Source organism: Mustelus asterias, chromosome 3 (assembly GCF_964213995.1).
Source record: "Mustelus asterias chromosome 3, sMusAst1.hap1.1, whole genome shotgun sequence".
Classification (NCBI taxonomy): Eukaryota; Metazoa; Chordata; class Chondrichthyes; order Carcharhiniformes; family Triakidae; genus Mustelus; species Mustelus asterias.
The window spans coordinates 15,048,077-15,061,679 of record NC_135803.1 but is presented as its reverse complement, the minus strand read 5'-3'; the positions used below and the strand labels follow the sequence as shown (position 1 = coordinate 15,061,679).

Sequence of the window (13,603 nt, the reverse complement as noted above, 5' to 3'; positions counted from 1 at the left end):
GGCGGTGCCATCTTTTACTTAGACATGGCTTCTCGGGCCTAAACGATGCCACAGCACTATTCAGAGAAAGGAGTTCTTGTGTTGTCCTGTCAACATTTATCCTTCTCCCACTGCCACTTAAGATTTCTTTGCTCTTTGAGGGAACTTCAAAACTGGCTGCTGTGCCCTTCAAAAAATATGTCACGGTTTGAGAGGCACTGGGCCATCCTGAGGCAGTAAGAGATGCTTTATAAATACAAGTGCTTTTTCTATTTTCAATTTACAAAGGCTTTTGACCTTAATTTCATGCATGTGTCTATCAGTGATCTGTGCAAATTGCTCATGGCCAGTTATGACCGAAAGCTTGTCCAGCAACACATTTTGACTTATTTTGCTAATTGCATTATAATTTGGAAGGGGGAGGAAACAATAATTGTGAATAGCCTGCTTTTCATAGGGGTCATTACAGGAGATTTTGACTAAGTACAACCACTTGATCGATAATTGTGTAACATTTCGTGCTGGTTGTGGTACTGGAGTCACCTGGGGAAGGTTGGGTATAAATTTAGACATTAAACCTCAAGAGGATATGAAACCATTTTTTCTTTAAAGTAACTATATATGCTTTTAACTTTTTAAATGGCAACCAGTTGGACCTGTTTTGTGATGGTGACGGAAATTACTTGTGTGTAGATGAATATCGCTTTTCGCATGTCTTACTGGATGGTGCCAGGTGCGATGTGGTAATGATCTAGTCTGCGTGGTGGTTTCTGGTGTCTCGTCATCAGTGCCAATGCAAATATAATACCTGACTTTGTCTCTACTTGCTGGTTATGACAGTGCCGTTTTTGATTTGTGGTGCTTCCGGCTTCAGCAACAGGATGTGTGTGGTATATATCAGCAGACAACATTTACTGCGTGCTCAAGTTGGAGTTTGAGCATCAGTTACCCATGCTAATAAAAATGCCATACCGACGTCGTAATTCACACAGAAATAAAATGGGGATGGTAAGGTAAGTTTTTGTAAGTTTTTTTTAATGGGGATATTTGCTGTCAGGATGGTAATTGTTGTGACTTGTTCATAAAAGAGCCTTTGAGTATCTACTACTCTAAATAAATGTTTTAAGATTCCAGTTTGCGATCGTTGAAGCGTTTCATTTCAGAAGTTCAGGATTAGCAAGGTAGTTCAATTTAGCGAGGTTTCAGTACTGGCTGTACTTCTGTTGTCATTTGAACAGGTCCACAGATTCAGGAGGAGCTTCCTAATAGCCGAGCACACAGGCTTTACCAGATGAAGGAAAATGTGTAGAAAATGGTTACGAAGTTGTAATGTTTTGTGCTAATTCAATCTGAGGAAATGGAATGTGAACAGAAGAAAATTGAAATGAATTTCCCATAGATGTTCTGGAGTGATTTGCTGTATTGGTGCTCCGTATTGGGTGACAAGTTCCATTAGTGGCTGCCATTAAACTTGGAAGGAAAAAGTTAATTATATTTTACATTTACCTCACTATCAATCCAACCTTGAGCTGATTTCAATGCAAGTCGGTGCAGAAAAATCAGATTGCTGTATATACTTGCGTACAAGGTTAGAAAATCTCAGTGCAGGCCAGTGTTTTAGATACAAGCCAAAGGTTTGCTTGACGCTTCCTACATGGCTAGCTCGCCTCCTAACAAAGCAGTTTTGTCAAAAATAGTCAGATGCAGAGGCAGCATCGTACAGGTTGTGTCCTTCCAATTCCAGGCGAGGTTCCCATTGCTGATTCAAACCACAGAGACAGTGGAGTAAGAAATGAGGAAAAGCAGATTTAAAATTAGCAACAGGAGCAAAGACCGCAGTGGAGGAGAGTTGCCATTCACATGGTAAATGCTGAAGGTAGCAGTGACACAAAGGAACAGAATGGTTGAAATGAGAAAGGGCCAAGAAGTATTGACTTGAATTGATTTGATTTATCATTGTCACATGTACTGGGATACAGTGAAAAGTATTGTTTCTTGAGTGCTATACAGACAAACGTGCCATTCATAGAGGACATGGGGAGAAGGAAAGGAGCAGGTGCAGAATATATTATTGCAGTTACAGATAGGGTGAAGAGAAAGATCGGCTTAATATGTGATAGGACGATTCAAAAGATCTCTGAAGGAGGAAGGGCAGGTTAATAGGGTGGTGAAAAAGGCACATGGCACACTCGTCTTTATCAATCGGGGTATAGATTACAAAAGCAGAGAGGTCATGATGGAATTGTATAGAACTTTGGTGAGGCCACAGCTGGAGTACTGTGTGCAGTTCTGGTCACCACATTATAGGAAGGATGTGAACGGACTGGAGGGGATGCAGAGGAGATTTACCAGGATGCTACCTGGGATGGAACATTTAAGTTATAAAGAGAGGTTGGATAGACTTGGGTTGTTTTTCTCTGGAGCAGAGAAGACTGAGGCACGACCTGATTGAGGCGTTCAAGATTATGAGGAGCATGGACAGGGTGGATAGGGAGCAGCTGTTCCCCTTAGTTGAAGGGTCAGTTACGAGGAGGCACAAGTTAAAAGTGAGGGGTGGGAGGTTTAGGGGGGATTTGAGGAAAATCTTTTTTACCCAGAGGGTGGTTACCGTCTGGAATGCACTGCCTGGGAGGGTGGTGGTAGCGGGATGCCTCACATCCTTTAAAAAAAGTACCTGGATGAGAGTACTTGGCACGTCATAACATTCAAGGCTATGGGTCAAATGCTGGCAAGTGGAATTAGGTGGGCAGGTCAGGGCCTTTCATGAACCGGTGCAGACTCGGTGGGCCTCTTCTGCTCTAGTATTCTGTGAAAAATCTGGCAGCAGGGAAGAAGCTGTTCTTGTGTCGGTTGGTTGATAATTTGTGGACATCAGTCAGTTTGAGGGGGGAATATTGAGAGGGTTTGCAATGCTGACTGTAACCACACACGAGAGTTGTACTTCAACTTGAATCAGGCACATGCTACTGATCCAGAAGGGCTTCTCCACACTTGTTTTGGGATATTTTAATTTTTCTTTTCCCAGGCTGTTACTACAAGAGTAGATCAGAGGCTGGGATTTTTCCCAGAGGTGAATAACTTGCCTCCTGACTCCCCAAAGCCAGTCCGCCATCAATAAGGCACAAGTCAGGAGTGTGATGGAATACTTTCCACTTGACTGGATGAGTGTAATTCCAACAACACTCAGAAATTTGATACCATCCAAAGCAAAACAGTCAAATTGATTGGCACCCTATCCCACCACCCAACATGGTGCTGCTGTGTGTACCATCTACAAGATGCACTGCAGCAACTCACCAAGGATTCAGAAAGATTCAGCACTTTCTGAATCCACAACCTCTACCACCGAGCAGGAGCAGGGCAGCAGATATATGGGAGCTCCACTTACTTGCATGTTCCCCTCCAAGCCCCACACCATCCTGACTTGGAGCTATATCTGTCATTCCTTCAGCGTCGCTGGGTCAAAATCCTGGAACTCCCTTTCTAACAATGCTGGGTTTATCTACAGCATATGGACTGCAGAGGGTCAATAAGGTGACTCACTACCATCTCCCTGAGGGAAGTGAGAATGGGCAACAGCTGCTCGACTAGCCAGTGACACCAACATCCCATGAAAGGGGAAAAAAAAACCTTGTTTATCATCAAGCTTTATGCAAGTAATTTTTGCCGGTGTTATCATTGAGTGTCAGTTGCACAAATTAACGGCAACTGTGCACATTCAGGTGCCTCTTGAACCATTCCACTCACACTTATTCAATGCTCCTCTCTTACTGGGTTAAACCTGCAACTGATTAATTAGTTCATGGTATTGAATTGGGTATCTGGTGAACTGTGGGGTAGTTTGCCCAGAGGAGCCAGACAAACTCAGTGCATTGCAACTGCTGTTTGACAGATGTATTTTATTTTTAGTGTAGCGGGTGAATGGAAAACGCTTTGCGATTCTGATCTCACTTTTCAGTGCAAAGTGAAATGAGTTTTGCAGCTGTTAGTCTGGGTGAATTAGCTGCAAATTGGCTTAAAGATTAGATTTTAGAGACTTTTAAAAATATACAACTTTCAGCACCCTAATATTTGAATTTAAAGTAATGCAGATCGCTACCAATATTTCTGCCAAATGTGCCCTGTGATTTGTGAAATAGCTTGTTTTTTGCTTCCCTGTTCGGAATGTGGCATTCCTCATTCCGTGGTCAAGGAGATGACCTGCCAGCCTGCTTCCAGGTCCCTTCCACATGGTAATCTGGAGATATGTTAACACAATGGTCCAATCTGCTTCCTCTGGTGGCTTAAGTGGGTGTTGAAAGATCCCATGTCATTATCCAAGCAACTTTGGTGCCCAAGCTAACACTTTCCCTCTTGACCTCTAAGACATGGTTGTAAAATCATAGAATGTATAAGAGCACAGAACGAGGCCAATCGGTCCACCATGTCAACTGTTTGAAAGAACTCCAAATAGTCCCATTCTCCAATTCTGTTACCACATTTATTTAGATCTTCCACTGCAATTAATTGATTCCTTTTTGAAAGTCATTATTGAATCAATTTGCTGTATAACTCTTTACCCCACTTCTCCCGCCCCCCCAAACCACCACCACCCCAGTCACCTTTAGTTCTTTGCAAATCACCTGACCAGTTGTAAATGATGCTTTGTGTATTTCCTGCATTACACTGTGTACACTTAATTATATGGAATGTTTTTGCAATGAGTCTCTGTATAACATGCAGGCTTTATCATAGGATGTCCGGTACAGTGTGACTAATCTTAAATGTTTGTTTTTGAAAACTTTCTACAATTTGGGGACATGCTTGATCACTCCTGAGCAACTGCCCTTTTCGCTATACCTCCTAGAATCATAGAGGTTTACAGCACAGAAACAAGCCCTTCGGCCCAACTTGTCCATGCTGCCCTATACCTGTCCTTGTTGATCCTAGGTTTTGGATGATGTGTGGGGTGGGGGTCTTTTCTCAGGATGTTTGTGTTGCCGGTTGGGTCCACTTTCATTGCCCATTCCTAATTGCCTCTGAGAAAGTGGTGATGAACCACTAAATAAAGCCAAACCGTGCCAGCGTTATCCAGCCTCTCTCAGGCAGCACGTTGTATTGAGACAAACTGCGTTCAGAAGTTTTTTAATGATTGAACATATAATTGGAATAGTACACTGTAATATGAACACCTCTGGAACATTCAACATGTTTTCAATGCCTTCCAGAGTTACTTTATCTGGTAAACGGTGCACCATGATCCGGCAATATAAGAAAACCAGTGATCATTGCATTGATGCCACAATAAACCTCCTCTTGAGTAGAAGATTCAAAATATATCACGAATGAGCCCCTCCCCCTCCCCCCGGCATTAAATTTAAACTGGAGAATTTCTAAATGTAATGCTTGTCCAGAATGCATGACTGGAATGCCCGCGTATAAGATCCAAGAATGGTGTAGACAGGCTGTATTAAAACATGTGAATTGGTTCATCAGGCAGTGTTGCGATGTATTGTACTTCTGTATCTCTTAGACTTGGTCGGGATGGGGAAAGAAATTAGCACGAGAGTGAAATGTCTTTAAACATGTGGCTCCCATTTGTCATATTGTGTTTAGTGGGTGCCGGTGCAAATGCACAACTTGTGACAATTCGGTAAGTTTTTAAAATCAGAAAAAAGGAAGTGTTCCCAGCCACCAGCTTCCTCAGTATGGTAAGTTTGCATGTGGGTGTTGTGGGTTATGAGAGCACTGTGTCAAGAGCCGGTCATGCTAAGATCCAAAAACACATTTTCTCTTCAGTTTGAACTTGTTGAAATCTTGTCCAGTGTTTTGTTTTCATGCAAATGAATAATCAAGGCATTTGTTTTGTTGTAATTCAGTCTTTGTTATGACAGGTTGCTCTAACATTGCTCTATGTCTACTGAGTTGCTCCCACTAAATTACTGGGAACTGTCCTTCTGTGCATTTCTCAACCCGAGTGCGGAAAGATGTGTCCAGCATAGTGCTGAGGCCATTGGATTCTGATGAATTCAAAACAAATTGGATTCTGATGAATTCAAAACAGATCAATCAAAGTTTGTGTTGCCAAATACAGTGGGTTTATTGTTTCTTAAATGCTACTCCACAGGAAAAAATGTCTGTTGTACATTTTTAAATACAGACTCTGCAAGTTTTGGACAGTATTGCATATTAACATGTTGTGTTGAAATGTGTCTGGAATGTCAGGTCATAAGAGCCTCTTCCCCATAACCCTTGCCTCCCTCATATACCAAAAATCTGTATAACTCCACTTTGAAAGCATTCAGTAATCTCGCCACCACTGTTCTCTGTTGAAGAGAATTCCAAACATGGATGGTCCTCTGGGAGATCATAAATGGGAGACCCTTTATTTTTAAATTGTATCCCCTACTTCTAGATTGCCCTGAGAGAGGAAACATCCTCTCAGCATCTACCCTATTCATCCCCTTCAGAATCTTTTATGTCTCAATAAGATCATTGTTAATTTTTTCTAAACTCCAATGTATATCGGCCCAACCTTCTCAATCTTACCTCATAAGACATCCTCCCATTATTCCAGGAAACAGCTTGGTGAACCCTTTCTCTAAACTGCTTCCAATGTAAGTTATGTGATGAGGCCAAAGCTGTACAGAGTACTCTAGGTGCTGTCTCACCAATGCTCTGTGAGGTTGTAACCAGACTTCCTTCCTTTTACACTCCACCTCCCAAAAAGAAAACTAAAAGAAAGTCGTCGATTCCTGGAACTTGATAACTAGATTAGATTATAGAATCGCTGCAGTGCAGAAGGAGGCCATTCGACCCATCGAGTCTGCACCAACAACGATCCCACCCAGGCTTCATCCACGTAACTCCCCATATTTACCCCGCTAATCCCTCTAACCTACGCTTCCCAGGACACTAAGGGGCAATTTAGCATGGCCAATCAACCTAATCCAGACATCTTTGGAGTGCGGAAGGAAACCAGAGCACCCGGAGGAAACCCACGCAGACACAGGGAGAATGTGCAAACTCCACACAGACAGACAGTGACCCAAGCCAGGAATCGAACCCAGGTCCCTGGAGCTGTGAGGCATCAGTACTAAGCACCGTGCCGCCCCTAATACAGTGCAGTTTGATTAAAGTTAGAGCTGTCATTTTTGGGGGAAACTGGCATTAAATCTCGATTTCCAATTCTATTGAGCTAAATTTTGTGGTTATTTGACTCCAGATGCTGGTTGCTTCACTTTTAGGTGAATAGACGGTTGTGTATTTTGTATCCCGGTATGTGCAGCCACTGAGGTCTGAGGAGGTGTGAAGTGATAAGTTTTACCAGTGTCTAGCTTTTATACGTTACACCCAGTCAATCTTTTGGGGTCTTCGTTCAGAAGCTTCCAGAAGTGTTGTACTTTGTAATTTATGCAGCCCCTTGTTTCTGTTACAGTGCTTCAGGAGCCAGTGTGGTAGCTATCGACAACAAAATAGAACAGGCAATGGTAAGTGAAATGGTCCCTTGATATTCAGTTTGTTTCCTGTTCAAGTTGATGATGCAAAATTTCCCGCGATTATTCCTGTATTAATTATTTGCAATACAAATATCCAAGTGTGACTTGCATGTCCAATCTGTTACACATCTAAGGTAAAATTAACTTGCCAAAAGGTGGAGTAAGTCAAGTTGATATAGCAATCGATAAATAAATCCAAGGCTGTTTCATTAATAGTTATGATGTGTAAGATTTGATGGAGAGCATTTTAGCTGAACTATAGTAAAAGTGTTAGCCATGTTACTAGGTGTAACCTCGGATGAGCCAAACTAAAATTCTAAATTTTAGAGCTTTAGTTTTTTTTTCCTGTTCAATTGAGCTCAAGGATGCTTTCATAGAATCCCGACAGTGCTGCAGGAGGCCATTCGGCCCATCAAACTTGCACCAACAACAATCCTACCCAGGCCCTATCCCTGTAACCCATGTGTTTACCATGCTATTCCCCCTGACGCTAAGGGGCAATTTAGCATGGCCAATCAACCTAACGCACGCATCTTTTGGACTGTGGGATGAAACTGGAGCACCCAGAGGAAACCCACGCAGACATGAGAAGGTACAAACTCCACACAAACAGCCACTCGAGGCCGGAATTGAACTCCGGTCCCTGGTGCTGTGAGCCAGCAGTGCTAACCGCTTTGCGTTTGAGGTGGCATTGTGTCATAAATAGTGAGCCTGTCATGGATATGACGTGCATTCACCTGATCTTGGGGGGGGGGGGGGGGGGGGGGGGGTGGGGGGGGGGGATTGGGAATTCTTTTCCTTCTGAATTAACATGTGATAAAAGAATCTGGGAATTTATTGATCTCCAAAATGCATGTTGCCCTGAACCCTCCCTGGTCTACTGCAAGCTTGCCATTCAATGTAGTCATTTTTTAAAAAAAACCTTTCCAAATCATAGAAATCATAGAAACCCTACAGTACAGAAAGAGGCCATTCGGCCCATCGAGTCTGCACCGACCACAATCCCACCCACGCCCTACCCCTATATCCCTCCATATTTTACCCGCTAATCCCTCTAATCTACGCATCCCAGGACACTAAGGGGCAATTTCAGCAAGGCCAATCAACCTAACCCGCACATCTTTGGACTGTGGGAGGAAACCGGAGCACCCGGAGGAAACCCACGCAGACACGAGGAGAATGTGCAAACTCCACACAGACAGTGACTCAAGCCGGAATCGAACCCGGGACCCTGGAGCTGTGAAGCAGCAGTGCTAACCACTGTGCTACCGTGGGCTTCCCCTGAAATTGACTCATCCTCCAGTTTAATTCTCTAACCTGGTATAACATCAAAGTGCCCCTCTTCTCTCTGTTCATGCCACAGTCATTTGTTGCACATTTGTTGCCAACCCAACTGAAATCAACAGTTAACTTGCTGCAAACCAAGCCATATAGAACCTGTGTCTTCCTCACGTGGACAGTATTAGCAACACCCTACATGCATCCCATTTGACTATCTAAATCTAGTAAAAGTAATCTCTTGTGTAGTCAAGAGCATATCTCAATAGCGTTGTGTTCTGTTGACCAAATGAATTAATTAATTACAAGCTCTCGTGATGAGCGATCTTTAACTGCTGACTTTTGATTGGCTAGTTCCCCACTGTAAGGTGTTTTATTCTTTTCTGGACTTTTTAAGCCCCATAAAATATAAATAGCAGCTCCATTATAGATTAGCCCAAGCACTAAGTGCTGAACTATCCCTCAAAATATTTCCTGACTTAAAGTAAGTCTGGATATGATGTGATTTGATTTATTATTGTCACATGTATTGGGATACAGTGGAAAATATGGTTTCATGCGCACTCTACAGACACAGCATACCGTTCGTAGAGTGCTTAGTGGAGAAGGAAAGGAGAGTGCAGAATGCAGTGTTACAGTCGTAGCTCAGGTATAGAGAAAGATCAACTTAATATATGGCGAGCAAACTCTGCAATCAGAGCATATTCCTAAATGCTTCCGTGGGCAGACATTGCAGTTTCTTCATCTTTTAGAAATCATAGAAACCCTACAGTACAGAAAGAGGCCCTTCGGCCCATCGAGTCTGCACCGACCACAATCCCACCCAGGCCCTACCCCCATATATTTACCCACTAATCCCTCTAACCTACACATCTCAGGACACTAAGGGGCAATTTTAGCATGGCCAATCAACCTAACCCGCACATCTTTGGACTGTGGGAGGAAACCGGAGCACCCGGAGGAAACCCACGCAGACACGAGGAGAATGTGCAAACTCCACACAGACAGTCACCCAAGCCGGGAATCGAACCCAGGTCCCTGGAGCTGTGAAGCAGCAGTGCTAACCACTGTGCTACCGTGCCGCCCAGTCTTTATGTACAGGTTTGGGGCAATTCTTTATCCAAAGAACAAGAACAATCCATTTTTTCTTTTAGACATAGCTATCGATTGATGGATTGCTTTACCCTGTGGAGCAGTTGAAGCAGAATCTATTTCAACTTTTACGGGAAAAAGGGACATGTATTTGAAGCAGGGAAAGATACAGGGCTGCAGGGAAGTGAGATCAGTTTAGGATTGCTCCAACGGAATAGTGAGGCACGATGGATTGAACAGCCCCATGTGCTGTAAAGATGTATTGCACATAGTTTGCTGTGGTGTTTTACAGGTGTTGGTAGTCGGCCCCACCCCCCATCACCCCCACCCATCGAATCCATACAATGCAGGAGACCATTCAGCCCATCGAGTTTGCACCGACTTCCCGAAAGTCAGGTCCCTCCGCCCGCCCTATCCCCGTAACCCTGCGCATTTGCCATGGCTAATCCACCCGAACCTACACAACTTTGGACACTAAGGGGCAATTTAGCATGGCCCAAACCACCTAACCTCCACATCTTTGGACTGTGAGAGGGAATCGGAGCACCCGGAGGAAATCCACGCAGACATGGGGAGAACGTGCAAACTCCACACAGTCACCTGAGGCCAGAATTGAACCCGGGTCCTTGGAGCTGTGAGGCAGCAGTGCTAACCACTGGGCCATCCTTGTTTGCATTTCCAACTATCGCTATTCTTTATTTTGTACTCTCCTGGTAAAACAGAAATGCAGCTATTACCAATGGAATTATGATTCAGAGTGCCTTGGAATATCTCATTTTATGATATGCAAATTTTTGGGGCACATTTGAAAGATGTTTTGTAGCAGGGAACTGTCTCTGCATAAGTTGCCCATCTACCCGGCGTGGAGATACTTGAACAGAGCAACCTCCCTGCTAGCTGATCGAATGCCAGCCCTGAGCAACCTCACTCCTGGTTCTCAGTGTTTAAAAGACTGCAAATAATTACCTTGTGGACAGGCAACTAGTTTGAAGTCTGCTCCCTGTTTCCAACACTGGAGCTGCTCCTGTAATTCAGGTTATCAGAGGTGCCTAGCAACCATTGGTGTCAGGCGGAATGTGTTTCCATGCTGGCAAGGAAATTGGTATTCCCATCAAAGAAAATATAATTTTATTTTGAACCTATTTCTTTGCTCTATAACGAGGTACTTGGAACAAAAAGCATTCCAGGCTTCACTTCACATTTTCTCTTGTTAACAGACTGGGTGAATGAGGCAGTGAAGGATTACAGACCAGTGTGAAATCTGTTTGAAAATGCAAGTCATTGATTATATTTGTTTTTTAATTGCAGGATTTAGTGAAAAGCCATCTAATGTATGCAGTGAGAGAAGAAGTGGAAGTCTTGAAGGAGCAGATCAAAGAGTTGATTGAAAAGAACTGTATACTAGAGCGAGAGAATTCACTGTTGAAGTCACTAGCGAACAATGACCAGCTGTCTCAGCTTCAGAGCCAGGTGACCAACCCCAGTAGCACTTCACAAACGCAGCAGCCGACAGCAGTAGCACAACATCAACAGAGCGCACAACAGACACAGCCTCCACCGCAGCCTAATGTCCCTTCTGCATGAAAATTGCTCGCCTGCATAGGAAAAGAAATCTTCAGAAAATAAAATCTGTGTGCCACTGGTGTTCTTACCACTCTACATTGAACAGCAAATAGCCGTGCTTAAATGTGTTTTTTGCTCTTTGGCCTTCTCAGTATTAGACAATCATCTGCAAGAGCTTTCTACGTGCGATGTCACAGTTGGGCATCCGCAAGTGTGTGACTGCACGAAGAAAAGTGGTTGAAGGATTTGTATCTCGTAGGAGAAAAGCTGATTTTCATCAGATTTATGGACAAGTGGGTACTTACATCTTAATGGCTTATCAAGGTTTTCTATATATATGTATCATATATATATTTACACATACACACATATATATATATAAAATATATATATATATGAGAAATAGGAATCTCTGGGTCGTTGTGCCTGTCTAACATTAAGACCTAGTTAGCAGCTCTGTCTGAAAAGAGCCACCATTCTAGCAACTTTTTGCATACATGAATTTTCATTTACTGTTTGTTTTTATTTATTACAGGGCTGCTATTTTCATATGTAAATGGACAATGTCATAGAATCTTTTTTTTTGTAAGTTTGAAATTAAAGATTATAAGATTACTGGTAAAAGCAAGTGATAGTTGGGATTGCATATATTAGTTTAAAGAAAATATAGGCAATAATAAAATTAAAAAAAAAAAAGAAATCCTGGCTTAAAGAGTTCTAACACTAAATGGCAGTTTTACCATGGGGATTTTCTTCTGCAATAGTCGAATCCTGGTTTGAATGTAAATTTTGTACAGAGTGTAAGTATTATAAGGAAGAACATAGCAGACATGTACAAGTAGGCATCGGACATTTGTGACTAACAATTTGAAAGAATATTTGGGCTTTTTTTTTGATGAAGAAAGATGAAACTGTCCTCATTTCTGTTACTGATTTTCTTGATCTGGAGAGAAAAAAAAAGAATTGCCATGATTTTCTTTACATTTTCTTTTTTTAAAACTTTTTTTCCCCCCTCCGAAGTGTGTTTTTGGGGGGGGGGGGGGGGGGGGGCGCGGGGTAGGGGGGGGAGGGAGGGGCGGAGGAATAATAAAAAGCTGTGAAATTGTTCAACCTACTTTGTAACCAAAGAAGCTAAGCTGTGTATCTGAATTCATTTATTTTGTACGGCTGTTCTGTAGACGTTATTTTTAATTTACCTTTTTTCCCTTCTTTCAAGCTTTAACAAGCCGTTGTTTCCTTTTACACTCTTCGCATGTTCTGCATGACCCCCTGTATCAAACCAGTTTCTTACCTCATGTTTTTACTGAGCACTCTTACTGTAACAAGTTTAAGTCTGTGAACAATGTCCAATTAAAACTATTAAAAAAAAAACAGCTGTTGGATTCAAGCTAGTGTTAAATGCTAGTCAGAAAAAAATGGAGTGAGCCATCTTTTGTTCATCTAAATGGTGTTTTGAATTTCATATGCATAAAGTTTTGTTACATTGCAGATTTTATTGTATTTAAATAAATGCAACGTGCCGATTCAGATGTGCTATTTGTCCTGAGTGTTTGAATTGAAGCGTGCGATGCTGCAGCATATTTCATAGAATCATACAGTGCAGAAAGAGGCCATTCAGCCCATCGAGTCTGCACCGACCACGATACCACCCAGGCCCTATCCCCATTAACCCCTTGTATTTATCCTAGCTAGTCCCCTCTGACACTAAGGGGGCAATCTAGCATGACCAATCCACTTGGCCCCGCACATCTTTGGACTGTGGGAGGAAACCGGGGCACCCGGAGGAAACCCACGCAGACACGGGGAGAACATGCAGGCTCCACACGGACAGTGACCCAAGCCGGGAGTTTGAAATACACCTCTTACCTCCACGGTGTCCAGCTTTTGTAGCAGGGGCTGAAATGGATTTTCGAGTCCTGGGCTTTCAGCTGGTTGTGCCTGACTCATAGTCGCAAGATCACAGGAGATTCTCATAGCCTGACTTTAAAGTTTAAAGTTTATTTATTAGTGCCACAAGTAGGCTTACTTCCACACTGCAATGAAGTTACTGTGAAAATCCCCTAGTCGCCACACTCCGGTTCCTGTTTGGGTACACTGAGGGAGAATTTAGCATGGCCAATTCACTTAACCTACATATTTTCGGACTGTGGGAGGAAACCGGAGCACCCGGAGGAAACCCACGCAGAAACAGGGCGAACATGCAAACTCCACAT

General features: G+C 42.9%; 1 protein-coding gene across 1 annotated transcript in view; it reads left to right on the top strand.

Moving 5' to 3' along the window:
* The window catches only part of LOC144486864 (TSC22 domain family protein 2-like), an 83,494-nt gene extending 70,577 nt beyond the window's left edge, over positions 1-12,917 (top strand). Inside the window, exons 3-4 of the mRNA XM_078204890.1 lie at positions 7,397-7,448; positions 11,136-12,917. Of these exons, the coding sequence (XP_078061016.1) occupies positions 7,397-7,448; positions 11,136-11,411 (328 nt within the window). The 3' untranslated portion in view covers positions 11,412-12,917. The remainder of the gene's footprint in view (positions 1-7,396; positions 7,449-11,135) is intronic.
* The last annotated feature ends 686 nt before the right edge of the window (positions 12,918-13,603 follow it).